The sequence below is a fragment of the Canis lupus genome, chromosome 20 (assembly GCF_011100685.1).
Source record: "Canis lupus familiaris isolate Mischka breed German Shepherd chromosome 20, alternate assembly UU_Cfam_GSD_1.0, whole genome shotgun sequence".
Lineage (NCBI taxonomy): Eukaryota > Metazoa > Chordata > Mammalia > Carnivora > Canidae > Canis > Canis lupus.
The window spans coordinates 58,164,441-58,191,678 of record NC_049241.1 but is presented as its reverse complement, the minus strand read 5'-3'; the positions used below and the strand labels follow the sequence as shown (position 1 = coordinate 58,191,678).

The 27,238-nt window shown below is 68.9% G+C and overlaps 3 protein-coding genes and 1 non-coding gene across 5 annotated transcripts; 3 read left to right on the top strand and 1 right to left on the bottom strand.

Moving 5' to 3' along the window:
* The first annotated feature begins 1,458 nt into the window (after nt 1-1,458).
* Nucleotides 1,459-8,266, top strand: GRIN3B (glutamate ionotropic receptor NMDA type subunit 3B). The gene is given in 9 exon segments (XM_038565396.1): nt 1,459-2,115; nt 3,304-3,896; nt 4,191-5,223; nt 6,390-6,535; nt 6,861-6,976; nt 7,052-7,203; nt 7,429-7,593; nt 7,681-7,772; nt 7,859-8,266. Coding segments are annotated over 9 exon segments (3,312 nt in total). The 3' UTR covers nt 8,217-8,266.
* On the bottom strand, nt 8,258-16,777 carry TMEM259 (transmembrane protein 259). 2 transcript variants are annotated; one of them, XM_038568040.1, is made up of 11 exons: nt 16,431-16,777; nt 12,411-12,689; nt 11,799-11,898; nt 10,882-10,992; nt 10,530-10,652; nt 10,342-10,442; nt 10,197-10,254; nt 9,979-10,062; nt 9,746-9,878; nt 9,578-9,677; nt 8,258-9,472 (listed from the first exon to the last, which is right to left on the bottom strand). In XM_038568040.1, exons 1-11 carry the CDS (start codon nt 16,653-16,655, stop codon nt 8,927-8,929), a joined length of 1,860 nt encoding a protein of 619 aa, XP_038423968.1. In that variant the 5' UTR covers nt 16,656-16,777; the 3' UTR covers nt 8,258-8,926. The 2 variants fall into 2 exon arrangements, with proteins under 2 accessions (XP_038423968.1, XP_038423969.1); XM_038568041.1 differs by having other exon boundaries at nt 9,979-10,059.
* Nucleotides 16,778-17,174: 397 nt separating this feature from the next.
* Nucleotides 17,175-17,281, top strand: LOC119864812. Its single transcript, XR_005375295.1, has one exon. It is a non-coding gene; the product is annotated as a U6 spliceosomal RNA (small nuclear RNA).
* A 2,883-nt stretch (nt 17,282-20,164) lies between these two features.
* On the top strand, nt 20,165-26,809 carry CNN2 (calponin 2). The gene is made up of 7 exons (XM_038568039.1): nt 20,165-20,303; nt 23,534-23,655; nt 23,960-24,026; nt 24,109-24,246; nt 25,000-25,116; nt 25,214-25,360; nt 25,843-26,809. The coding sequence occupies exons 1-7, from the start codon at nt 20,241-20,243 to the stop codon at nt 26,116-26,118; spliced, it is 930 nt and encodes a 309-aa protein (XP_038423967.1). The 5' UTR covers nt 20,165-20,240; the 3' UTR covers nt 26,119-26,809.
* Nucleotides 26,810-27,238: the final 429 nt, after the last annotated feature.

Here is a 27,238-nt window from a genome sequence, read left to right as displayed (position 1 = left end):
GTGGCCCAGACGCAACCCGGGGGGGGCGCAACAGCTGCCCCCACGTGGACGGACGCGAGGACACTGGGCTCAGGGAGGGGACCCAGACCCAGAAGGACACCTGCAGGACCCCCATCCCAGGAGGTCCCCAGAGGAGGCCCGTCCACAGAGACAGGAGGTGGTGGGAGCCGGGGCGGTGGGGGGGTCCGTGTGGGGAGATGGAAGGTTCTGGAGACAGTGGGGGGTGTGCAGTGGGGTGAGTGTGCTTCGTGCTCTGAACCTTAAGACAAAATGTTTTAAATGCACGTTGGGCCAAACTAGAACGTTGTATTATGTATATTTTACCCCGGTTGGGGGAACCTTCCCCGTGTTCTGTTCACACGGCGGCCCCTCGGCGTGGGGACGCGGAGGCGCAGGGCTCGGGGCGGCACTGCCTTGTCCCAGGAGAGCCCCGGCCTGCCCCGACGGTGCCGATGCAGGAGTCGCGGCACCTGGTGTGAGTGCAGGGCGCCTCCCAGGACCCACGCGGTGATGCCCCCGAGTGTCCCCGACCTGCGCGGGTCCAATTCTGAGGGACCTCCCTGCCAGGCGGGATGCGCCCCGGGGCGCCCCTGAGGCCTCCGTGTCCTGGCGCCCCTGCCAGGATGAGGACAGTGGCCCCGGCAGGGAGGGCCAGCCCGCTGGGACACCCCCGCCCCCGAAGCCCAGCCAGGTGGCTGCACGCTGTGGCCTTGGCAGCCGACCCGGCGGCTGCTGTCCTGACTCCCGCACACGCTGATCCCGACTGTCGGCTGGCACCCGGCGGCCTGGGTTGTCGCCCGGCCTCTCTGGCGCTGGCTCCAGGGGACGAGACGCGCGCACGTCAGGGGCATCCCGGGCGGCCGGGAGGAGCGGGTCCGCGCGGGGCTGCTGCGTGTGTTGAGCGCCTGCTGCATACCCGGGCCGCAGGAAGAACCGCGGCTGGGCCGGTGCGGGAAGGCGCCGGGGACGCGGGCGAGGGTGGGGAGCGGCGGCGTCCTTGTCCGAGCCCAGCAGCAAGCAATTAGGGAGCGCCTACTGTGTGCAGGCCGCGGCGACGTGGACGCGCCCCCGCCCTGGTCCCCCCTCGGTGCAGCGCGGCCGCGGCCGCTGTGAGAGCAAAGGAACAGCAAGACTTGGAGGCCCGGGGCGCTGCCTGGGGAGGGGGACAAGCGGGCGAGTTTCCCTGAGCAGGGGCATGTGGCGCTGGGTCCCGCAGGGTGAGGAGGAGTCCTCTGCCCCAGGTTCCCTGCCTGCAGCGGGGAGGCAGAGCTGGCCACACGTTCCCATCAGGCGTGGTCTGCCTCGGTCTCCCCAGGGTGCACGCGAGGGCAGAGCGCACTCCAAGGCGCGGGTCTAGGGAGACCCGGAGGTGGGGTGACCACGGGGGCCGACTGAGCTTCCCGGGCCTCAGTTTCCCCGGCGGCAGCGGGCGACGTTCTCGGGCTGGGAGGGGCAGGGATGCGCGTGGGGGCTGCTCCTGCCCCCTCATCCCTTGCGGGTGCTCGGCCTGGGCGCTCGGGTGCGCGGGGCGGGGCGGGCCGAGGCCCCACCCACTCCCCGCCCCCGCCCCCGCCCCGGGCCGTGGTCCTCCTCTGGGGGCCGCCGACACCCGGGCCGGGACAGCGAGCGGCGCGCCGGCGGGGACGCCTCCTCCGCGCCGCCGGCCACTTTGGGATGGAGTTGGCGCGGCGGCCGTGGCCGTGGCCGTGGCTGTGGCTGTGGCTGTGGCTGGCGCTGGGGCCGCGGCCCGGGCCCGCGGGGGGCCACCCGCAGCCGTGCGGCGTCCCGGGGGGCTCCGTGCGCCTGGGCGCCCTCCTGCCCCGCGCGCCCGCCGCCCGCGCCCGCGTGCGCGCCGCCCTGGCCCGGGCCGCCCTGGTGCCGCGGCCGCCGCGCAACCTGAGCCTGGAGCTGGTGGCCGCCGCGCCCCCCGCGCGCGACCCCGCCTCGCTGGCCCGCGGGCTGTGCCGGGCGCTGGCGGCCCCGGGCGTGGCGGCCCTGCTGGCCTTCCCCGAGGCGCGGCCCGAGCTGCTGCAGCTGCACTTCCTGGCGGCCGCCGCGGGGACCCCGGTGCTCAGCGTGCTGCGGCGGGAGGCGCGCGCGCCCCTCGGGGACCCGGTACGCGGGGCGCGCGGCGGGCGAGGGGGCCCCGGGGCGCCGCGGGGGCGGGGACGGGGGCGGGGGCAGCGGGCTTCCCGGGACGCCCAGGAGGCCCCGGACCCGGCCGCCCTGCCCCTGCGCCTTCGCGGGGGGCCATCCCGCGGGCAGCGGGGTCCCCTTCCCGCGCGGGGCGCTCTAGTTCCCAGGGCAGGGCCGGGGCGGGGAAGGGAAGCAGGTGTCTCTGCGCCACGTGGGGGTGCAGAGGGTGCGGGGCGGGGGCTGCGGGCGGAGGGTCTTCCCAGCCCCCGGGCGGCTGGCACTCAGGCCCCTCCGTCCCGCACCCGCCGCATCTCTGGGGCTTATTCGCTTCTTGGTTGCACCCCTGGGCCTGGATTTGGGCCCGAATACGTAGAAAATGGGACAAGGAGGCGACAGGGTGACAGGGCTCTGGGTGGCCCGTGGTGCCCCCCGAAGGACCCCCTGCCCAGGACAGCGAGGGGGGCTGGAGGTAGGGATGCGGGGACCGCGGGGCCCCCCGCCCTCCAAATCCACCCTGGAGCCCACAGCCGGGCTCCCCTGCCCGCTGGGCGGAGACGCCGACCCGGACAGGCCTGGGGTCTCCACGCCCCTCCCCTGCCGCGACCCGGTGGGGAGGACGCGGGCCCAAAGCCGGGCCTGTGGCGCCCTCTGCTGCCGCCCCCGGGAACTGAGCGCCTGCGGTCGGGCGGGTCAGACTCCGGGGCTGACTCCTGCGCACCGCGCCCACCTGAGATGTCCGCTAAGCCATCTCGGCCTCCCCAGGCTAGAAGCAAATCCAAGATAATTTTCTGGGTTCAGAAAGGCCCCGCAAGGCCCAGGGTTGCCGGGGAAGTCTGCAGAGAGGAGGAGCAACGGAGCTGGGTTTTGCAGGATGTGTAGGAGTTGGCGGGCATACAGGGGAAAGGGATTGTAGCTGGGGAATGCAAAAGTGGGACGCTACCCGGGCGGCCAGAGCCAGGAGGGTCGGCCCTGAAGGTCAGGCCAAGGAGCTGGGCTCGGTGCCGATGGCAGCAGGGAGATGAAGGGGGTATAGGGCAGGGAGGGCTGGAGGCCGGCGCACTGCCGTTTTGGAGGTGACATCTCCTCTCGGAGCACCTGCTGATGGCGGTGGGAAGGGTGCGGTGGGCCACGGGTCGCCTGCCCTAACTGTGCCCACCCCATTGCCAGAACCCGTTCCACCTGCAGCTGGACTGGGCCAGCCCCCTGGAGACGCTGCTGGACGTGCTGGTGGCCGTGCTGCACGCGCACGCCTCGGACGCCGTCAGCCTGGCGCTGTGCCGCGTGCGGGACCCCGGCGGCCTGGTGGCGCTCTGGACAGCCCGCGCCGGCCGGGCCCCGGAGCTGGTGCTGGACCTGAGTCGGCCAGACGCAGGCGACGCGGGGCTGCAGGCCCGCCTGGCCCCCCTGGGGACCTCACCCAGCGGCGCGGCCCCGGCCCCTACGGCCGTGCTCCTGGGCTGCCCCCTGGCCCGCGCCCGGCGGGTGCTGCAGGCCGCGCCCCCCGGGCCCCGCTGGCTGCTGGGCACCCCGCTGAGCGCCGAGGCACTGCCCACCGAGGGGCTGCCCCCAGGGCTGCTGGCACTGGGCGAGGTGGCGCGCCCCCCGCTGGAGGCCGCCATCCACGACGCCGTGGAGCTGGTGGCGCGAGCCCTGAGCAGCGCAGCCCGTGCGGAGCCGGAGCGCGGCCTCCTGTCCACGTCGGGCAACTGCCACGACCCGCAGCCGGCTAGGCCCGAGTCCCCAGGCCGCCTCCTGGCCCGGTGAGCGTCCTGTGGACTCACGCCTGCCTCCGAGTCCAGACGGGCACCGTTATTGGGCACTTGCTGTATACGGAGAGCAGGTTGTGTCCCTGAGGTGGAAGCAGAGCCGGAGCCGGGGACTTGGGGGACGGGGCTTCGGGAGCAACACGACGGGCAGGGCAAGGGGACCGGGAGGCTGGCGGGAGCGGCCAGGCCGAGCCCTGGAGGGTGAACACACCTGGCTGGCGGGGCCGAGGGCAGAGGGCTTGCCCAGGGCTCCTCCCCGCCCCCTGACCTTTGCCCCCTGCCCCCCAGGTTCCTGGCCAACACGTCCTTTGAGGGCCGCACGGGGCCGGTGTGGGTGAGCGGCTCCTCGCAGGTGCACGTGTCCCGGCGCTTCCGCGTGTGGAGCCTGCGCCGGGACCCGCTGGGTGCCCCCGCCTGGGCCACGGTGGGCAGCTGGCGGGCCGGGCGCCTGGAGCCGGAGCCGGGGGGCGCAGCCGCGCAGCCCCCACCGTCCCCGGGGGCCCGGGCCCGGCCCAAGCTGCGCGTGGTGACGCTGGTGGAGCATCCGTTCGTGTTCGCGCGGGAGCCGGATGAGGACGGGCAGTGCCCCGCCGGGCAGCTGTGCCTGGCCCCGGGCACCAACGACTCGGCCGCCCTGGACGCGCTGTTCGCCGCGCTGGCCAACGGCTCGGTGCCGCGCGCGCTGCGCAAGTGCTGCTACGGCTACTGCATCGACCTGCTGGAGCGCCTGGCGGAGGACACGCCGTTCGACTTCGAGCTGTACATCGTGGGTGATGGCAAGTACGGGGCCCTGCGCGACGGCCGCTGGACGGGCCTGGTGGGCGACCTGCTGGCCGGCAGGGCCCACATGGCGGTCACCAGCTTCAGCATCAACTCGGCCCGCTCCCAGGTGCTGGACTTCAGCAGCCCCTTCTTCTCCACCAGCCTGGGCATCATGGTGCGGGCCCGGGACACGGCGTCGCCCATCGGCGCCTTCACGTGGCCGCTGCACTGGTCCATGTGGCTGGGCGTCTTCGCGGCGCTGCACCTCACGGCGCTCTTCCTCACCCTGTATGAGTGGCGCAGCCCCTACGGCCTCACGCCCCGCGGCCGGAACCGCGCCACCGTGTTCTCCTACTCTTCGGCCCTCAACCTCTGCTACGCCATCCTCTTCGGGCGCACGGTGTCCAGCAAGACGCCCAAGTGCCCCACGGGGCGCCTCCTCATGAACCTCTGGGCCATCTTCTGCCTGCTGGTGCTGTCCAGCTACACGGCCAACCTGGCCGCCGTCATGGTCGGGGACAAGACTTTCCTGGAACTGTCGGGAATCCATGACCCCAAGGTGGGCAGCTGCGGGGCCCGGGGCTCCCAGCCGGGGGGTCACCCACTGCCCCAGCTCCCGTCCCAAGACGCCGCCGCGTGCGGCCTCCTGCTCCCGGAAACACTGAGCACCTGGAGTGCGTGTGCCAGGTGCCCGGGGCCCAGCTGGGGCCAAATGGGTGCCGATCCCCAAACTGCAGGGGGAGGCATCAGGGATCTAGAGAAGCCGACCAGGTGGGGTGTGAGATGGCTACGGGGTGCCAGGGAGAAAATAACAGGGAGCCCCAGGGGGGCCGGCTTCTCAAGTGGGAATTCCTGGGGGGGGGTGACATTCCAGGGACCTCTATGTAGACACCACGGAGGAACGCTGGCAGAGAAGGCACAGCAGGTGCAAGGGCCGGGGCACAGGCAGCGTGGAGGAGAGGAGGGTGAGGAGGGGACACGCAGGGGCACCGGCAGGGTGTCTAAACAGAGACAGAACGTCCCCGCCTGGCCACCCGGAGCCCCCGAGGGCTGTGGGCACAGCAGAGGTGGCCCCCAGGCTTCCCGTTTCTCTTATTTAATGAAACACTTTCAATATTCCTGAGCAGGGAGCAAGGAGAACCGGGAACGACCCCACTGTCCCGCTCCAAATCCCCGCCCCAGCCGCGGGATTGCCGGGCATGTCGCCCTGCGCGCCCTGGACGCCTTCCCGCCACCAGGGTCCCCATCCCAGCTGCCCCCCCCCGTGTTTGAACGTGGGTCCTGACCACAGACCCCGCAGGGAGCGTCCTCCCCGCCTGCCTCTCCGCGAACTTCGTGCAGGAGCGACCCCCAGGGCGCGTCACCCAGGCCACAGCCAGCGCGGGCTCGGGCCTCGCCTCCCCACGTGGCCACCCGAGCTGGTTAACGAGCTCCAAGTGCTGCGCCGACGACAGCTCGCGCCCAGGGGTCCCCTCCTCGGAAGGTTCCAGACGGTCCCGCTCGAGGCTCCGTCCGACTGGGGCTGGTGTTCCGAGGGCGCGGCGGCCGGGCCGAGGGCGCGGGAGGCAGGGTGGGGCCCGGGGGGCGGGGCACGAGGGCGCGGCCGGGGCTGGGCCTAGAACGGCGGCTCGCCCCGGCAATCCCGGCGGGTGGGGCGGGAGAAGCCGGCGAGACCCGGGGCCGGGGCCAGGCCGAGCGCGCCCCGCTGACCAGCCGCCCCCGCAGCTGCACCACCCGTCCCAGGGCTTCCGCGTGGGCACCGTGTGGGAGAGCAGCGCCGAGGCCTACATCAAGAAGAGCTTCCCCGACCTGCACGCGCACATGCGGCGCCACAGCGCGCCCACCACGCCCCGCGGCGTCGCCATGCTCACGTGAGGCCCGGGGGGCGGGGCGGGGCCTGATGGGGCGGGGCGGAGTCAGGGGCGGAGCATTGCGCACGGGGGCCTGAGTGGGCGGAGCACTGTGCACGGGGCGGGGTCTGATTGGGCGGGGCGCCGGGGGCGGAGCATTGTGCGCGGGGCGGGGCCTGAGTGGGCGGGGCATTGTGCGCGGGGCGGGGTGCCAGGGGCGGAGCATTTGCACAGGGCGGGGTCTGGGGGCGGGGCCGGCCAGGACCGGGGGCGGGGTCCCCGGGGGACACCTGGAGCCGGGGTCTACGGGGCGCGGCCGCTCATCCCACTGCCCGATCCCCCGCAGGAGCGACCCCCCCAAGCTCAACGCCTTCATCATGGACAAGTCGCTCCTCGACTACGAAGTCTCCATCGACGCGGACTGTAAACTGCTGACCGTGGGCAAGCCTTTCGCCATGGAGGGTGAGGGTCTTTGGGACCAGGGGCCCTGGGGAGGCTCCTCTGGCGCAGTGTCCTGACCCAACCCCTGGCCCCCAGGCTACGGCATCGGACTCCCTCAAAACTCGCCACTCACCTCCAACCTGTCCGAGTTCATCAGCCGCTACAAGTCCTCCGGTTTCATCGACTTGCTGCACGACAAGTGGTACAAGATGGTGCCTTGTGGGAAGCGCGTCCTCGCCGTGACAGAGGTGGGGGGGCCGGGGCGAGGGCCGGGGCGGGGCGGGCCTGGGGGCCCCGAGCCCGCGCGGGCCGAGCCGGGCGGGCGCACTCCTATTCACCCACCGAAGCCCAGCCCCCGCGTTGTCTGGGGGACTCCTGGCTCCCAATCACTCGGCGGCCGCAGGCGCCCCTCTGCCCAGTGTGCCCCCAGCCGGGGCTCCCCGCGAAGGGCTCGTGCCCACGTGTGCCCCCAGACGCTGCAGGTGGGCATCTACCACTTCTCCGGACTCTTCGTGCTGCTGTGCCTGGGGCTGGGCAGCGCCGTGCTCAGCTCTCTGGGCGAGCACGTCTTCTACCGCCTGGTGCTCCCGCGCATCCGGAGGGGCAACAAGCTGCAGTACTGGCTGCACACGAGCCAGGTGAGGGGCCGAGCGGGCAGGCGGGGGCGGGGCGACTGTGACCCCACGGCCTCTGTCTGACCCCACGACCTCTGTCTGCGCGTGTAGAGAATCCACCGCGCCCTGAACACGGAGCCGCCGGAAGGCCAGGAGGAGCCGGAGCCGAGGTAAAGGCCCTGGGGCCCCTCCCCAGCCCCACAGCTCTGCCGGCAGCCCCCATGCCGGCCCTCCCCACGGGGGACCCCGACCCCGGAAAACGACCAGCCCCGTACCCCGACATCCGCAGGGCGGAGGAGCGGCAGGACACCCCGGCGGCCCCTGCGGGCCCGGGGAGCTGGACGCGAGCGCGCCGGGCCACGGCGAAGGAGCGGCGCGTGCGGTTCCTACTGGAGCCCACGGTGGCCGCCGCGGCGCCGGACGGCCCCGTGTGGCTCTGCTCCAACGGCCGCCTGCCGGCTGCGCCGCCCTCGGGCCCTCCGCGGCCCGGCGAGCTGGAGGAGCTGCGGCAGCGCATCGAGGACGCGCGGGAGCGCCTCCGCCAGGCCCTGGTGCGGCGGGGACAGCTGCTGGCCCAGCTGGGGGACGAGCCCCGCGACCCGCCCCCGCTGCACGCCGGCTCCGAGGCACCGGAAGCGGCGCGGTGACCCACCCCGGCCCTCCCTGCCCGGCGCACGGACGCTGCCCCGCCGCTGTCAACAGTTTATTCTATATACAAACACAATTTTGTACACTGCAATTAAATAGAATGGAATGAGCGCTCTTCTGCATTCCTCACCGAGTGATTTAGTTTGGCCACCAGCCCTGTCCCACTCCCACCCCAGCAGGGCTGGACCCCCACGCCTGGCCACCGCATCCCCAAGCCCAAGGCGTGGACTTTGCCCTCCCGGGACCCCAGCCCTGGTACACACACCGGGGGTCAGGGGCCGTGGAAAAGGCACTGAGCATGATGGAGCACCAGCCGAGCGGGCCGGGACAGCGAGGGTGGCCCCCACCGGCGTTCACCTTAGTAGAGACTTGTCCGGCTCTGCTGCCAAGGGACAGCTCACTCCACACGGTTCACCAGCCCTCTCCAGAACCTTCCATGGAGTCCCCACCCCCCCTCTCTGTGGCCTGCCTTGATTCGATTCGCTGGCTGAGGGGGCCCACCACTAACAGCAGGAACAGGCCTCCGGCAGGCCCCACATAGGGGAAGAGGAACCCTCCTTTGGGCCAACCTGATGGACCCCGACACCACCCAAGGCGCTGGCCAGTCCCTAGAACCACCGGGACAGCCTCCCCGACACCCGAGGGCTCCAGCCGGGTCACACCCAGTGGGCCTGCATGGCCAGGGACGGGGTGGTCAGCTGCCCAAGGCTCAGGAACCGACCTCTGGGGGTGGGTCCACTGGGGTTGTGGGTGCAGAACTGGGCCCACTCACCCCGGCAGCTGGGAGCGCTGTGTCATGTGCCAGGGAGTTGCTGGAGGGGGCACTGTCCTGGGGAGCTCGGGGCAACCCCCCACCAGGGCTCAGCGGACCAGCGGGCCGCCGTTCCAGGAGGGAGGCACTGAGGCCAGACAGGAAGGAGGCGTCTGTGATCATGGCGGCCGTCTCTGCCATCCAGCCCAGGTCACCGCTGGCTGCCGCCGCCACTGAAGCCGCCGCAGCCACCAGAGAGCTGGGTGCCTCAGCCACAGGCCCGGGGCCCCCACCAGTGCCTGGCAAGCCAGGGCCCAGGGCGGGGGGCTGGCCAGCAGGGTCGGGGATGGTGGCTGGGGCACCCCCGTTGTTGTTCAGGTCATCCGGAAGCGCCGTGGGGGCCCCGGGGCCCAGTGGCGGGGTCTGTAACAGCATCTCCTGGATTCGGATCTGCTGCAGAATGGCAGGCAGCTCGTAGTGGTGGAAGAAGTAGATCATGGAATGCTGGAGGGGTTGGGGTGGGCTCTGAGTCAGGCCAGCACCCAGAGCCAGAACCCCACTTCCACAGAACCCTCAACAGGCCAGGCCCCAGGTGCACGGTCCCCTCACCTGGATGAAGAGCCAGGAGGTGACCAGGGCCAGGCTGCTGTACTGCCCGTTGAAGCGGTAGTGGTAGGCGTAGAAGGCGAAATGGTACAAGTAGAAGAACCTGCAGGGAGGACAGTGAGGCGCCACCCAATGCCCCCACCCCAGCCCCCCACGGACCCTGGTGCTCACCGCAGCCAGTGCCTCTTGCTGGTGTTCGTGTGGCAGCAAATGGCATCGTACTGGTCGGCCAGCCAGACGATGAGGATGATGTAGAAGGCCGTGGTGGTGTCGTTGAAGAACTCCGACATGATGGCCTCCATCCCTGCGGGGAGGCGGGGCCGGTGGGCGGGGCCGCCGGGAGGGCGGGACAGGGGGCGGGGCAGGGGGGCGGGTCCGCCGGGGCGGGGGCGGGGCGTCCTCACCTACAAGGGCCAGGATGACAGTGAGCAGGGGCGCCGCGGGGAAGGCGATGGCCATATTCATCTCCAGCATCTGCAGCAGGTCCACTGCGGGCAGAGAGCGGCGGGCGGGCAGACCGGGTGAGGTGCCCGGCGGCTGGGTGGGGTGGGCAGGGGGCCTCCCGGGCCTGGGGCTGAGCCCACCCCTCCCACCCGGCTGACCGGCCAGCAGGGACACTCACCAATGAAGACAAAAATCTGGTGGTGGGAGTATCTGAGCAGCATGGAAACGCTGAGGGTCTGCAAGCGAGGGCCGCAGGATTGCCTCAGGGCGGCGCCGCCGAACCCGCACACCCCGCCCCGCCCGCCTGTCCCCGCAGCACTCACGAAGATGACCATGATGACAAAGGCCGCCAGGTAGGACGTGCGCGCCATCCACATGCTCACGAAACGGTAGTGCTCACCAGACACCACGTTGCGCAGGAAGCCTGCTCGGAGGTAGGGGGGAGGCCATGAGCGCCTGCCCAGCCGCTGCCCTGCGCCCAGCCCCCACCTGGTGCTGGGGCCCGCCGAACCCTTGTTCTCCTCGTTCTCCGCCAGGCCCTTGACGCTGGACATGAGAATGTCGTCGTAGCCCAGGAACTCGGCCAGCAGCAGGCGGCTGAAGCGGTCCCCGAAGCACTGGTCCCGGGAGGGGTCTGTGGGCAGGCAAATGACAGAGTGGGTGTGTGGCCAGGGCCCCCACCCAAGCAGCACTGTGACCCTCTCGCCCCAGGATGCCGAGGAGAGAGGAAGCTTCTGCAGCTGGGAGAGCAGACACAGCCCCCAGACCTGGGACCCCAGTGCTTCCGGGCTACCCCCAGGCAGCCTATCAAGAGACCCTGAGACCTCAGAGAGCCCCACGGCCTCGCTCTAGGGGACACTCACCCAGGGTGACCACCATGACGGGGATGCTGAGCCGCTGCCGCGTGGCCTGTGACAGCCGTAGGAAGCCATACTCCAGGGAGTACTCCACCACATACTCGTCCTGGGGCCATACTGTGGGGACAAGCCCAGTGAGCCTCAGAGCCCTGGCCTAGCCCTGTTCCCTCAGGAGCTGGGTGAGCACTCCTGGTGGCCCTGGGGAGTGAGGGGAGAGGCAGGGCCCGCCCACGGCTCAGGGCTTGGGGAGGCTGGTGGAGCACCTGCATGCATCACACAAACCACATGGGACTTTCAGAGCCCCCGTGACCCCTGCCCACCTCTCACAGATGAGGCTCCCAGAGAAGGAAACCAGTTACTGGGGGCTCCAGGGCATCTGTCACGGCCCCGTGTGCTGATAGATGGGGAAACTGAGGCAGAGTGGCCATTCTCCCAGGTCAGCACCAATGGCCACTCAGACCCTTGGGCCCTCTGCATCGGGGTGCGGCCCCAGGTGGTGACCCCGATGTGACCTGCTGCACACACCTGTTCAGCCCAGGAAACGTGTATTTTTTTTGTTTTTTAAAATTTTTGTTTGTTTGTTATGTTTTTTAAGATTTTTAAGAAATCTCTCTGCCCAGGAGCGCCTGGGTGGCTCACTGGGTGTCTGACTTCAACTCAAGTCATGATCTCGGGGTGCTGGGACGGAGCCCTGCATTCCTGTCCAGCTCTGTGCTCAGCAGGGAGTCTCTCTCTCTCTGCCCCGCCCCCCACTTGTGCACACGCTCTGCTCACTCCTGGAATACGTACACTGTACAGACACACACGTACACAAATAAAACCTTTAAAAAGTAGAAACGAAGAACAAGACTCGAACTCACAACCTCCAGATGGAGGGTCACCCGCTCCCCTGAATGTGCGGGCCGGGTGCCTGCGGTGTGTACCTTTTGTAGGCGTCTCTGGGAAGGGGAGCTCCTGGCTGTCATTTGGGGCCTCGGCACCGCCCGGTGGCTTCAACACCTTGGGCTCAATGTCCAGCTCGAACTGCGGAGTGCCAAGAGGAAGGGGTCAGCTGACTGCAGGGCCCCGCACTCCACCCCCTGCAGCTGTGACCTCCAGCCTCCACGGGGACACCCTCCACCCAGCTCCTAACACCCCACTCCTTACACCCAAATGCTCCACCCTAACGCCAGCCACGCTCCTGAGTGGCCATCTCTAAGGAAGGGTCTGCACCAACCACGGGACCCCCTAGCCTCTCGCTGCTTGAGCAAGTCCTTCCCTGCAGACCGTGGGCGCCGCACATCCGCCTGACCCCTGCCCGTGCTGGCAGCCACCTGCACGTCTCTGGTGACAGGGCGTTCACCACCCCACAGGTGGCCACCTGTCTAGGACAGGCAAGACCGGCTTCAAGCTCCTAGGAAGCGTCCCCACAAAGGGGCCAATCCCTTTCCAGGAAGGGCTGGGAAACGGCCCAAGGCCCTGCCCCTGCCCGCCACAGTCCCGCCCCAAGACCAGCAGGCCCAGTCGAGCCAGGGGCCCGGCCGGGTGCCGCTCACCTTGATGGAGGTGTTCCCGAACATGTCCACGGCCAGCTCCTCCTCTTCCTCCTCCTCCGGCTCGGGGCTGCCCGGCTCCACGGCCAGGCCGGGGAAGCTGCCGCGACGGCCGCCGTCACAGAACTGCAGGAAGACGGGCGCGCGGCTCGAGTTGTGCTGGACCTCCACACGCAGGATGCCCTCCCGGGGCCACTTGTCCCGCACGTGCTCCAGGCAGTTGATGGGCGAGCGTGAGAAGACGATGTGGATGTAGGCCAGGACGAAGAGCACGAACAGCGCCTGCGGGCGGGAGCCGGTCAGCGCGGAGGCCCAGGCACCCTGAGGCCCTGCTCAGGAGGCGCTGTGCCGAGCCCGCTCCCGGGGAGGCCCCGGAATGGCCCGGAGCCAGTGGGGCGGCCTCTCCCCCGCGTGGGGTCCGGTCAGACAGGCTCGGGCCTGCCCAGCAGCCTCACGCGCTGCCCTGACCTCCCAGCTACACACAGCCTGCCTGGCCCGACCCCTCCCACGCTGGCAGGGCAACCTGCTGCGTCTCTGGGAGGCAGTGTCCCCATCTGTAAAATAGGGACCGTGCAGCTCTCGCCCAGGGTGACCCTGCCCCCAGGGACATGGGGCAGGGGGCTCCTGGCAAGGGTGGGTGGGGCCAGGGGAGCTGCTCCCCCCATCCCCCTCAGACTTGCCTGCTGTCAGCAGCGTGGAAGGAGGGGGGGGGGTGAGTGGCTACCCTGCGACGCCCCACCAACAGCACCTTTGCTGCCTTGTAGGTGCATCAAAAGGGCCATCCCTCCCCCTGAGCCCCCCTCACGGTCTGATGGTTGCCCTTCTCCGAGGCCTTGGCCAAGGGTCACTCCCCCAGACAGGATGCCGCGTCCAGGCATCACAACTGTGTACCCGCCACCACCCCAGCCCTTGGGAAAAGGGCCCAGCTGGCCCGACGTGACGGTTCTGAGAGAAGTGGGTGCAAGGAGCTGGAGACCCCAGGGGCTGTGTCTCCTCAGGCCAGTGCAGCCTCCAACACACCGGCTACTCGCGGCCACATGGCCAGCAGCAGGGACGCCACGGCCCTGTCCCTTCTGTGCTCTGCCACAAGCCCCGTACGTGCTGCCATGCCATCGTGGACCACGGGCCCTGCACGGGGCAGACACCCCATGCTCTCATCCCAGCCAGGGGGATGCGGGGCCAGGGGACGGAGAAGCTCCGTGTCTGAGCACGCTGCTGTGATCCGGGCCCAGCTCCGCCTGAAGCCAGGGCCCACCCGCTGACTCCAAAGCCTCCTCTCCAGATGTGCCCCTGCGGGACGGTGATGTGGACACTACAGACCCCTGAGCAGAGCCCAAGCCGCCCTGGAGCCCCAGGTGCTCAGGTCACGGCAGGTGCTGCAGTGACAAGAGCGCTGGAGCCCATGCCTGGATGGCAGCGTGGAAGGCCAGCTGGGGCCCCACATGCCTGCAGAGCCTCCCACAGGGCCCAGCCCCTCTCCCCAATATCGTGTTTGCAGCTTGCCAAGCTGGAGACGGGAGGAACGGGACCCAAGGCAGCCTCAGGAGGTGGCCACAGCTGTGCCCCGAACTAGGCTGCACTTTCCAGGCCCAGATGTCCACAGATCTGAGAGAGGCCTGACGCGCAGTGTGGCCTGGTGCCAGGGGATGTCCGGGCACTCCTCCCAGGGTCACACATGCATCTGCCTCCACCCCAGTGTGCAGACGGGAAAACCAAGGCAAAGGCTGCATGGTCAGAAGAGGTGGAGCCGGGAATTAAACCCAAAGAACACCTTAGACAGAAGCTGGGTCCCAGAGGGAGAGGACAGCACAGGACACACCTCCAAACGACCGAGTACAGTGTGAGCGACCTATCCTACCGAGGAAGCTCACAGAACTGAGGCGGGCTGGTGGCGCCAACGTGTGTGATCCCCCTGAGGGGCCTCCAGGGCCGCAGTGTCACCTTGGTGCCCTCTCCAGCAGCTCCGCGAGGGGGTCTCCACACCAGCTTCTTTCTCCTGCCTGAAAGCCCCAGGTCTATTGCCCTCGACTAAGCAGAGAGGTCCCTAGAGACAGGGCCAGGACCGCCGACCCTACCTGACAAGGCCTTCCTTGGTCTTCCCTCAGTTTCCCCATTAGAAACAGGGGGTCAGACGCAGCTTTGGTGCCTCCAGAGACCTACGACACCCATACCTGTCCAGGCCAGGCAGCAGCCAGCCCTGCATGGGTACCTGCAGCCCCTCAATCTCTACTGCCCCATGTGACCCCATGCCCCCAGCCCCACTGGCCTTGCTGACCTGCCAGCCCTGGTGCCTTTGCACATGCTTCTCTGCTGTCTCCCGAGGCCTGAGGCTGCTGATCTCACACAGACCCTGCCCCACTTGGCCACTCCTGCTCTGCTCTCTGTGCTGTGGCACAGAGGAGGTGTTCACGGACTCCCATTCACAGCAAGGACCCTGGGGCCCTCACACACCTAACACACATCACAGTGACCCCGAGGGTCACCTCCACTCTTCAGAGCGGGAGGAGTGGCTAAGGCACTTAAAGTCAGAGCCCCCCTTACCCTACAGGCATCGCTCAGCAGCTGCAGGGTCTAGCTGTCCACGGTTCTGAGTCCGACTGGACAGGTTGGTGCAGCTAGTGTGACTGCTCCATGGCTCGGAGGTCCTGGTCCGCCCTCGATGCCAGGAAAACCAGGAGAGGCGGAAGCCAAGGCTGCCAGAACCCGGGCCCCAGCCACTGCCTCTCACAGCCCTGGGGGCCCTGGGGGGCTGGGCTGGCTCCTGGCCGCGAGCTTAGCTGAACAGGCAGCACAGGAAGAGGCAGCCGTGAGGAAGTCCACGAAGGGACCTCGATCTCCGCACTGAGCTCGGAAACTGGGCAGGCAGGAAGCAAAGGCGTGGAGCTTTCCGGAACTTGCAGTCACCTCACAAATCGGCGGGTCCCAGCCTGCACTGTGCAGACGAGCGACGCGAGCGGCACCAGGGGTCGGGCGGATGCACGAGGTACACGAGGCCTCCAGGCTTTACCCCACAGATCCTGGTGCGGGCACAAGAGCCGCCAAGACACCTGACTACGACACCAGGGACGGCTGTACGCCGGGTTGGCCCAAACACACCATCTGCTCCCAAGTCAGGAGGCGGCAGGGCAGGACGGAGGCGACCAGGACCTGCTCCTGGCGGGGGCTGAGCTCCTGATCCTCTGCGGAAGGCAGTGCCCCCTCCACCGGGGGGCATCGCCCACACAGGGGCTGGGGATGCTCTGGGGGCTCCGCGCAGCATCCGGCAGTCTTGCAGGCCAGGGGACTTCCCGTAGACCGGCAGCCCGCGCTGTGGGGTGGCTGTGACTGCGCCCTGTCCACCAGACCCCAAAGTGCCACCGGCTCCTGACAACCTGGTCTGGCCAGGACTCCCAGTGCCCCGAGTGCCAGCTTCAGCCCCCTCTGCAGACAAGGGGCCCAAAGGTCACGGGGCATCTCAGCATCCCCAGCCCTAGTGCCGCAGCACTGACGGAGACGAGATGGGCGGCTGCCCAAGCCGGACCACCACTCTGCTCAGGAACCCAGAACCTTCTCTGAGACCCCTCCCCAGGACCTAGGCCGGGGCCAGCCCCCCTGAGCGACGAGGCTCGGACAGGCCGCCTGCTAAGGCAGCAGAGCTGGCTGCGCCCTGGCCGGGCGTCCTGCCCCAGGTCACGCTCCCGAGGGTCTAAGCGGAGGGGGCGGGGGTGGGAGCCCGGGACTAGGCGCAGGTGAAGGCGGAACGGGAAGGGGCTTCCAGCGCACCGAGGTGGGCACGGGGCGTGCCCTGGCAGGGGAGGAAGCCCCGGGGCTCGGGGAAACCCAAGATCTGGGCCCGGGTCGCGCGGCCGGAGGGGAGGCCGGGGCGCGGGCGGGCAGCGCGGGGGCAGGGGCCTCCGACCGCAAGGTTAAAGGGCCCGGAGCGGGAGGGCCCGCTGCCTCGGCGGGGGCGGGGTCAGAGGTCGCAGACCCGGGACAGGGGTCCGGCCGCTGGGGTCAGGGGTCAGGGGTCGGGGCGTCGGTCACCTTGAGCAGCACGAAAAACTCGAAGAGACGGCGGAAGGCGGGTGGGAAGAGCCGCGAGTAGGTGACAGCCATCTTGAAGAAGAGCGCGTGGAAGAGCCGGTCGCGCACGTTGATGAGAGGGTTGGGGTTGAGGTTGGGGGTGCGAGGCCCGCGCGCGGGGACCGGGCCGCCGCCGCCGCCGTTGGGCCCGGGCCCCGGGGCCCCGGGCGCCGCGTGCTCCGACATGCCGCCCAGCGTCGCGCCCTAACGGCCCGCGGGTCCCCGAGGGCGCCTCCCGGCCGCCATCGGCCGTCCTCGCCGTGGCCGCGCTGCTCACCGACGCCCGGTCGCCGCCGCCGCCGCCATCTTCCGCCTCCGCGGCTTCTGCTGACGCCAGCGAGTCGCCGCGCCGGCAAGAGCGGCTCCCCTGCGCCCGCGGGGAACGCTGGGATGCCGGCGGCCCGCCCACGGCGGCCCCGCCCTCTCTCCGGGCCAGGGGCGGGGGCTGCGTCCGGTCCGGGTGTTTTGCATATCATCCCCTAGAAGCCTTCGCGGCTGCCAAGCCATACTTGGGGGAATCGCATGAGGCCACATTTGAGGGTTTGGGCGCGGCCAGAGACACCCAAAGCAAGCAGGACACCAGGAGATACTCACTTACATGAAGGTGCGGGAAAATCGCGGCGAATGCGGATACACAGAGTGAACCTAACTGTAAAGTCATTTCATTCTTGCACTTTAAATAGCTGTGCGCGACACCCTGGGTACGTGCTCGCTTCGGCAGCACATATACTAAAATTGGAACGATACAGAGAAGATTAGCATGGCCCCTGCGCAAGGATGACACGCAAATTCGTGAAGCGTTCCATATTTTTGGCCACGCGAGGGGGAGGCCCCGACGCAGTCCTAGAAGCGGGCAGGCGAGGGGAGCCCACCCCGGAGGCACCACGGCCCCCAGGGGAGCCGAGCTGGGTCCCGCGGCCCCACACTGAGGGGAAGGGCCTGGGGCCCTGCTGCACTGCAGCCCCCAACCCCGCGCCGGGGACCCTCCAGCTGTGGCCTCCCGGCCCGCGGGCATCACCCGGGTCCCACCCGACGACCTGGGGGACCCCCCCCCCGCAGCCCTGCATCATTTGACACCCCCTGCGGCCCCCCAGGGGTCAGTCCTGGACGGAGGAGCGGGTCCCGGGTCCCGGGGTCAGGGCGGAAGGCAGCCCCTGACCTCCCAGGCCCCCTTGCCGGGCTCCCACCCAGAGCCCAAATTCCTAACCTATTAACACGTGTTGACTCGACCCCTTATCTCAAGTTGCGCTGCTCCGACTGCGTCACACGGATTCACCTGTTCCGCGCTGGCGGCACATCTAAGGGCGCTAAGGGGCCTTCCAGAAGGAGAGGAGGCCCCAGGAGCCAGGTGTCCCCGCCCCGTAAGGTCCCCCGGCCCGCTGGGGCGTCGGGACTTGAACCCAGGCTCCAAGTGGGGGCGCTCAGGGCGGGGACTCCCACGGAGGTATGTGATTCCCGAGGTCTCAGGTCCTCCCTCAGGCCAGTTCCGACATAGTAATATCGGAATAATATTATATGTTATAATGTCCTAATATCCTAAGCTTCCGGATCCCGGGATTTTGAGTTTTGAGCTTTGGGATGTCTGAGTCTGGCTTTCTTGGGTGCCGGGAGGTTGAGTGTCCGGAACCCAGGCCGGCAAACGATCTTCTGTAAAAAAGCCGAAAAAGCCGGCATTCTCGGCCTCGGAGCCCAGGGAGTGTCCGCGGACCACGGTGACACGCGGCGGCCGTGAATGACCGGACGCCGGAGGGGGGGATGACAAAACTTTAGTATTATGTGGTTTCCGCGCCTGCACGAGAGGATTCTTTTCAACCACTTAAAAATGTAAAAAACATCGTGAGCGCAAGGGTCATACCAAAAAAAAAAAAAAAGATTCTGGAATCCGGATCTGGCCCAGGATCCAGAGGAGGCCGCCGGCCACAGAGACGGGAGGCTGAGCACACACGTGGCTTTAAGCTCTAGGCCACATCACAAGAAGTGAAAGAGGACGGTGTCCGTCGCGGGCGGCAGGTAGCCGGCCACCGGCCAACACTGCGTCCCAGCCTCCCCGGAGAGAAGCCCGCGCGGCGCCGGGTCACGCCGTTTGCTGCCCGAGGTCGTCGTGCTCCCCGCACCCCGCACCCCGCACCCCGCACCCACACCGGCCGCTCCGGGTCGACAACCTACCCGAGCAGGAACCCCCACGCCTGCCCAGGCCGGTCCACGCCGCTCTGGGATCCGACAAAGGTCATCTCAAGTCGGGGTGAACTGCAGTCTAAGGGAAGGAGGCCTTCGCGGCCCGGCGGACAGCGCGCTGGGAGGGCTGCTGGGACCGGGGCCTCGGGACATCGCATCCTCTCCTCCGTCCCCGAGTGTCCCTAGAGTCAGGTGGCTGGACAGGCTGAGGACACCCAGGGCCCCGCAGGCTGCGGCAGGGGCGCAGGGCGCAGGCTTGGGCACCACTGCTGCCGCCTCTGCTGGGCACGGCTCCCCCTGACACCCGTGCCCTGCAGGACCTGTCCTGGGGGCCCCCATGTCGCAGCGCCCCCCACCTGGATGGCAGCAGCCGGGGTGTTCCGCACTCAGAGCCGCGCCGCCTCATCTGTGACCCCCTGTGATGCACTGGCTCCCCTTCTACAGATAAGGAAACTGAGGCCCAAGGCCCACCCACAGAGGATGCCAGGCAGAGACCCTGTGGGTACCTGGGGAGGGGACCAGGGGGGACCAGGGGACCAGGAGGTGCGCGGCCGGGGAGGGGGCAGGGAGAGTGGCCTGGAGCCCCCACAGGGCCGGCAGCCGCTGGGCAGGGGCCAGACTCCTACACCTGCTTTAAAACCCCACCTCCCGCGCCCCCTCCCGGGGACCCCCGCTGCCCCTCCCGCTCCCTGCGCCCTCCTCAGGCTCTCCTCTGTCCTGCACGTGCTCCGGGGCAGGCGTGGGAGTCCGCGCCCAGCCCCGTGTTTCCGAGGACCCGCGGGGCCGCACCTGAGGTCTCCTGTGAGCCCGCCTGGTGACATACGGCCCAGAAGCCGCGTGGGGAAGCATCGGAAGGGGGAGTCGTGGGCACGGATGGATGAGTGAGTGAGTTACTAAGTGAATTCATTCATTCATTCGTTCATTCATTCTTGTATCCGTACAAGCCCGCTGCGTTGAGCACCAAGTGAGCACCAAGTGTGTGCCTGGCCCGGGACCCTGGGCAGCCTCAGCCGCAGGACACTCCTTGACCTCCAGTGTCCCTTCCACTCGCTCCGGTTCCCAACACCCCCCCAAGGAGGGGGAAGGGGGGACTCTCCCGCCCCGGCCCGTCCCAGCCCCTGTGACCTCCACGTGCTTTCAGCCACCGACAGTGTCTTCAGGTTTTCGCACCTTTGGTTCTGCCAGGAACGCTGTGCTTGTGGGCTGGCGAACTCCTACTCACCCGCTGCAGCCCCAGCGCCAATGCCCCTGGCTGCCCGGCCACCACCGCGCTGTGGGAGCTCCAGGCAAGGGGGGACCCGAGGGGTCCTCCTCCGCGCCCCGGCGGGATGGGAGGTCAGAGACCCGCCCGACAGTGTGCCCTCCCCCATCGCCGCGCGCAGGGGCGCAGGGGTGACGCGGGCCGGCCGGGGCGGGGCGGGGGTCGGCGGCGAGGGGCTCAGGAAGTCGGGCGGCAGGAATCCGGCGCGGCGCGGCCTTATAAGGGCAAGAGCGCGCGGCCCAATGAGCGGCGGGGGCGTGGCGCCCGCCCCAGCCCCGCCGAGCCCCGCCGAGCCGCAGCCCCGGCCCGGCCCGTCCCGTCCCGTCCCGCCGGCCATGAGCTCGACGCAGTTCAACAAGGGGCCCTCGTACGGGCTGTCGGCCGAGGTCAAGAACCGGGTGAGTGAGGGCGCGCCCGGGGGCCGCTCGGCTGCACAGGGTCCCCGCAGGGCTCCAGGCGCACTTGGGGAGCCCAAGGCAGAGGGGCACCCCAAGGTCCACCTCCGGCACCTGCGGGCGCGGCCCAGGGGGAGGCTGGAGGGGGCTCGCCCTTTGTCCTCACCCGACCTGAGCCGGGTCTCCGGGGGGCCCCTGCCCCAGGGTCATCCCACAGTGCAGGGTTTCTAACCTGGAACCCGGGGAGGGGCTACGGGAGCCCCGTTGACCTGGCCGAGAGGGGCCGGCCCTGCGGGGGTCACACAGCAGGTCCCTCCGAGGGCAGGCGGCGGGGTGACCCCAGACCCCCGGACCCGCCCTGGGCCGGTGGCTCGCCGCCCTTCCAGCCACTGCCCCCCCCCATGTCATCCCTGCGGGGCAGACGCCACCACCGGAATGTGGCCCCCAGGAGCCTGCCTGGGCCTGTGGAGGGCAGAGCCCTGCGGGGGGACAGGCCGCTGCCCCCGCCCCCGGGATCGTGCACAGGAGGGACCTGCATGGCCTCTGAGCTCCCAGGAGCCCCCCTCCACCCCTCCTGACGGAAGAGAGAGGCTGAGGCTGGGGAACCACAGCTGGGTCGCCCGGCAAGCTCCAGAACCTTCCGTCAACACGCTCTCCTCCACGCCAGCGATAATTGCGTGGGGTGAACGTTCACCCGCCGGCTGGCTGCTCGGGCACTGGGGGGCCGCCCCGCCCGACAGCAGGGAAGTCTAAGAGCCCCGCAGTGTGTTCACGGGGCGCAGAGATGTCACAGCTGCCCAGGGCCACACAGCCTGCGAGGGGTAGAGTCGGGACGCCCGCCGCGGCCGGCTGCCTCTGAGGGCCACCTGTCCTGGCGGGCAGCCCCCTGCGTCTCCCGCGGGGCAGCAGGAAGTGGGTGGCACCCCAGCCGGGGCGCAGGCGGCTTCCGCAGACGCACAGGGTGGGCTGGGGCGAGCTGAGACCTGCTCCGTCTGGGACGCGGAGGTCGGGAGGCTCCCTGCCACCGGCCGTGGCCTGCGGGGCTGGAGGACGGGCAGGGCGGTGGCAGGCCCGCTGGGTCCCTGGGGCCGCACACCCACGCGTCGGGCTACTTAAGAGGACTTGGAGACCTCTGGAGGCCCCTGCCTGGCCCTGGGTGCCTCCGTTTACCCCTGGCGGCTGGCGGTCCCTGAGCAGTCACTGGATTTCCTGCTGGCTGGGGGGTGGGGGGGCTCTAGACCTCTGGGAACAGCTGGTCCCGATTTAGCAGGGAGGCAGCAGCTGCATTCCTGGCAGTTTGTGGCCGCGTGGAATGTGCTGAAGGCCGGCTGGACGGCGGGGGGGGGGGGCAGTAGGGGGGACAACGGTGGGGTGGGGGCAGGAAGGTGGTGGTAGCGGCCTTGGCCCAGGACCCCATTCCCTGGGAGCCCCGGGGACCCAGCCCAGCTGTGCAGGTGACCAGGTGGCCGCACCCGCCGGGCTGCCTCAAGCTCAGCTTCTCACTGTTCCGGGCAGGGCAGGGCTGCGGGGCTGCGGGAACCAGGAGACGGAGGCCTGGGGGGGGAGGCGGGCGGATCACGTTAGCGGGCCAGCCTCCCCGCCTTTGTCTCCTCCGCACCCAGGTCAGCTCAGCCCCATCCCAGGCCCTGGGCTTTCTACGCAGGAACCAACAGGTGGGGCCTCCTGAAGCCGACATCGACAGGGAAACTGAGGCCCGGGGAGAGGTCATAAGGAAGTTAGGAGCGGAGCTGAGAGTAGGAGTTGGGTCTGCAGGCGGTGGCTCTGGGGTCCTAGTCCCCGGGAGGGGGCGGAAGGACGGCAGGGGAGAGCGTCGGGGGTGGGACCTATGTGGGCCACGGTGCGTGGGTGTGAGCTGATGCGCAGGGAGCCCACTGCCCGGGACAGTCCGCAGCTGAACAGGGCCGGACCCGCCCCTTACCCCGCTCCGGGCCGCCCTGCCTTCCTGGCCCGTGGTGCCCGGAGGGAACGGGTGCACCCGTGTCTGTGGGTGGGGGCTGTGCCGACGGCGGCCGTGAGCACGGACTGTGCACACCGCACCGAGCCGGGCGGCCAAGTGCACGGGGCGGGTCAGAAGCACGGCGGCGTGTGGTGTAAGGACAAGAGCCGGAGGCGGCGGGGCCTCGGGCTCTGAGGAGGGCTTCATGGCCGCAGTCAGGGAGGCCCGCTCCAAGGAGGTGACCTCCAGGCTGGACGGCTGACTGCACTCAAGGGACCCAGCCCTGCACACGCTGTGCAAAGGCCCTGGGGCAGCAACTGGTGTGGTCGGTTCAAGGAACAGAGAAGGCTTTGGTGGTTCCTCAGGAGGTTAGAGTTACCGCGCGGCCCAGCTCCTCACTCTGTTCCCGCAAGAACTGAAACCTTGCGCATGGACGTTCACGGCAGTTCCACTCACAGTAGCCAAAAGGCAGAAACAACCCAGGTGTCCATGGACGAGGGGATAAACACATGCCCATCCACGCATAGGCACATCCCCCCGCCGCGAGCAGGAGCGAGGCGCCCACGCCGCCCCGGGGACAGACCCGAGCCCCCGACGCTCGGGGAGGGAACCAGACACAGCAGGCCCCACGGGGTGGAGTCCACGCGTGTGACACGTCCAGGACCGGCTCCTCCACGGACAGGGAGGGGGCTCGGGGGGGTCGGGGGGAAATGAGGGTGATGAGGCCAAGGTTTCCTTTGAGGGTGATGGAATGTTCTGGAACTAGACCAAGGTGATGGTTGCACAACATGGTGAGTGTATTTAAAACCACTGAACTGTTCCCTTTCAAATAGTTAAAATGGGGGCGCTGGGGGCCCAGTCGGTGAAGCGTCTGATCCCGGGGTCCTGGGAACGAGCGGGGTCTCTCCAGTAAATAAAATCTTTCAAAAAACAAAACAGTCAAGGTGGTGAGCGTCATGTGCATCTCACAACAATTTCCGGACGGGACAGGGACGGCGTGCAGGGGTGCCAGGGGCTCAGGGGCCACGGGGCTGTGCTGCCCGCCACTTGGCGCCCATGCAAGTGGCCGATGGGCGGGAGACGGGGCGTGTCTGCGTGGCGGGGAGTGGGGGTGTCCACGCCCAGGGTTGTCCCTGTGCCCGCAACCACAGGAGGGGAGACGGGACGGGGCGGGGCAGGGCGGCCCCTGGGGCGTGTGGGGTCCCTCGTGCTTGGAGCTCCCCGGGGCTGCCCCTGCCCCGGCCTCACCGCGACCCTGTGCCCCTGCTCCACCCAGCTGCTGTCCAAGTATGACCCCCAGAAGGAGGCGGAGCTCCGCAGCTGGATCGAGGGGCTCACGGGCCTCTCCATCGGGCCCGACTTCCAGAAAGGTCTGAAGGACGGAGTCATCTTGTGCACGTGAGTGCTGGCTGCCTGGGGGTCTGCCTGGGGGTCTGCCTGGGGGTCTGTGCACTGTCCCCAGGACTGGGCTCGGTGTCTCTGGCCTGCGTTGTCCTGTGTGACTGCTTGGCCCAGGCTCCGGGACGGCAAGCATCCTCCCTCCCCCGGGTGGGAGAGCCTCCCCTCGGGGAAGCCTGCGTTGCAGGGGGACACTGACGCCCGGGGAGAGGCGGTGGGGCCGCTTGGGAAGGCGTGAGGGCGGCCAAGGGTCGTGGTTGGGTCCCTGAGGGGCCCCTGCGCTGATGGAGCCTCCCCCCCCCAGACTCATGAACAAGCTGCAGCCAGGCTCTGTCCCCAAGATCAACCGCTCCCTGCAGAACTGGCACCAGGTGAGGGCCGGCGGGGGGGACGAGGCGGGGCCCGGGGACCGCACCCGGCGCAGGCGCCTCACGCTCGTCCCCGCCTCCCCAGCTGGAAAACCTGTCCACCTTCATCAAGGCCATGGTCAGCTACGGCATGAACCCCGTGGACCTGTTCGAGGCCAATGACCTGTTTGAGAGCGGGAACATGACCCAGGTGCAGGTGTCTCTTCTCGCCCTGGCGGGGAAGGTGAGGCCCGGGGCCACGCCGCGGCCCTCGCGGATTCACAGGCGCCCGTGGTCCGTTCCCCTGCCGACCCCGCGGAGCACCCAAGGCGCCAGGCGCTCGGGACTCGGGGCGAACGGGGCGACACAGCCCACCCACTTACGGGTTCGCCGTTGGAGGGGAGGAAGCAGGCGATGAAGAAATCTGTTAAAAAAAAAAAAAAGCTTAATAGTTTAGAGCAGTTTCAGGTTCACAGCATACTCGAGAGGAAGGTGCCGAGGTCCCCCCGGGGCCTCCGGGCCCCACAGGCGCTCAGCACCCGCCCTCCCTGCCAGAGCGCGCCCGGTGCCGGAATCGGGTAGCCTCGGGGGTGCGGCGCCACCAGCCAGAGCCCCGACTTCCCGCCAGGCCTCACCTTCACCCCCCACAGGTGATAGGTCAGTTAGAGATTGTGAGAAGCAGCCTGAGGAAGGTGAATCGGGCCAACATGGGGGGTCTGGCGCCCCGGGAGGGTTGGAGCAGCTGCTGAACACCGCCCTCGGGAGCACCGGGGCTGACGCGGGGGCGGGGCGGCCAGGGAGGGCCAGGCGTCGGGAGCAGGTGGGTAGCAGGTCATGATGGAAGGGGGCAGCGGCTGGCTGCGAGGACGCCTCCCAGAATCCCGGTCCCGCGCCATCCCCTGGGGCGAGGTGGCTGGTGGCAGGTGGGCCGACCCCCAGGGACGCAGGGTCTGGGCGGCTGCCCCTCCCCGGTACTCCCAGCACCCCTCCCCTTCAGGCCAAGACGAAGGGGCTGCAGAGTGGCGTGGACATTGGGGTCAAATACTCGGAGAAGCAGGAGCGCAACTTTGACGACGCCACCATGAAGGCGGGCCATTGCGTCATCGGGCTCCAGGTGGGTTCTGGGGGGTGCGGGGATGGGACCCTGGCCAGGGGCAGGGTCTAGAGGCCTGGGGGCGGCAGCCTGACCTCTCCCGCCTGCCTCCCTGCAGATGGGCACCAACAAATGTGCCAGCCAGTCGGGCATGACGGCCTACGGCACCCGAAGGCATCTGTACGACCCCAAGAACCATATCCTGCCCCCCATGGACCACTCAACCATCAGCCTCCAGATGGGCACAAACAAGTGTGCCAGCCAGGTGGGGCCCCCAGCCCTCCCGCCCCCAGCCCCGTGGGCATGCTTGGCCCCGTGCCTGCCTCCCGCGGACGTCCCGCTCTGCATTTGTCCCTACCTCGCTGTGCGTCCCCGGGGCAGTCACTGCGGGCTCTGTGCCTCACTTTCCCTCGGAGGACTGCCTAGGGGCCCGTCCATCTCTGACATGTTCACATCCTGTGATTCTCACTTGTCCTGCCACGTTGCAGATCTTGGAACTCCCGGGTGCTTGGGGGCCCTCGGCCCCACCCGGGGAGCTCCCCGGCGGGCAGGGGGAGCTGGACCCAGACGCCGCTGGTTCCCAGGGAGATGCGCTCCGCACGGAGGCAGAGAGGCGAGGGCGTCCGAGCAGGGCTGGCCAGGCCCCGCAGAGCCTGTGCCCCGTGCAAGGACAGGAGCGGACGGTGGGGACTCGGCCTCCACTGCCCCGTCCCTTCGCAGCCCTGAAGCGCTCTCCTCCCTCCCCAGGTGGGCATGACGGCTCCCGGGACCCGGCGGCACATCTACGACACCAAGCTGGGGACGGACAAGTGTGACAACTCCTCCATGTCCCTGCAGATGGGCTACACTCAGGGCGCCAACCAGAGTGGCCAGGTCTTCGGCTTGGGCCGGCAGATCTACGACCCCAAGTACTGCCCGCAGGGCCCGGTGGCGGATGGGGCTGCAGGGGCTGCAGGCGGCGGCCCAGACCCCGGGGAGGCCCCGGAGTGCACCCCCTACCCGCAGGAGGAGGCCGACTACTGAGGCGCCCAGCGGGGGCCTCCCCACGTCAGTCTGGGCGGTTGCGGGGTTCTTCTGTTTTTCGTCTTGATTTTCTCCTTGTCTGCGCGCTGCCTGCCCAAGGCCTGTGGGGCAGGGGTGAGGGGCACACGGGGGTCTGCCTGCCAAGGTTCCCGCCGCAGATCTCCCAGCAGGCTTTGGGCTGAGCCGTGGGGGTGGGGGGAGAAAGACACCCCGGCAGGCGGGGACCAGCCCTGAATGGTTTCCGGTTGCTTCTCCTTCTCTTCCCTTTTCTCTGATCAGTTTGTGGTTTCTGTACCCGCAGAAGTTTCAGGCAGTTTTAATGAAAGAAAAATGTTTTTTTGCAGGGCAGTGGTGGGGGTGGGGGTGGAAGGAAGGGGAGGGCCGGCCCCAGCCTGTATCACTTGAGGGCTTGTAAGGGACCGGATTTCTCTAGCACTCCCCCCAGGGGCTGGTGGGGAAACTGAGGCCCGGCAGGACGACAGAGTTCCAAGTGGTTGAGGCAAAGCCACCGGAGCTCCCCCTCCACCCCACCCCTGCCCCCCTACTTGTCCTCATTCCTCTGCCAAGTACTGCACAGGGACCCCCACTGGAGGTCCTCCCCGGGGACTGGCCCCATCCAGCAGCCCAGGGACCAAGAGATAATGTGAAATGTGACTGTGGACCAAAGGCAATAAAAACCTCTTTTTAGGAAGAAACGGCTGGTGGAGTTGGGAGTGTGTGGGGGGCGGTTAGCTTGGATGGGGGGGAGGGAGGGTTCTGGGGCCCTGGGGTGGGGAGGCCAGCCTCCAGCAGATCCTCACCGGCGGCCTGGGAGGAGCTGAGGCCCAGGGTGGGCAGGTGAGTGCGGGCCTGACATTCCAGGTGAGGAAGGGATCGGAGTGTCAGGACCTGGGTCCTGGGTTGGGGGAAGAGGCTGGACTCCGGCTGCTTGGAAAGGAGGTGGGGAGCCCGACTCGCCGGAGGGAGACGGCCGGCGCACTCCTATTCATCCTCGGAGCCCCAACAGCAAGGCCCCGCTCCGGGATCTGCGGGTCCATGCGCTCCTACCCTCCCCACCCCGAGCTTCTGGAACGGGGTCTGGAGGTGGCCCCCAAAGTGCTGTGACCGTTAGGACCCAGGA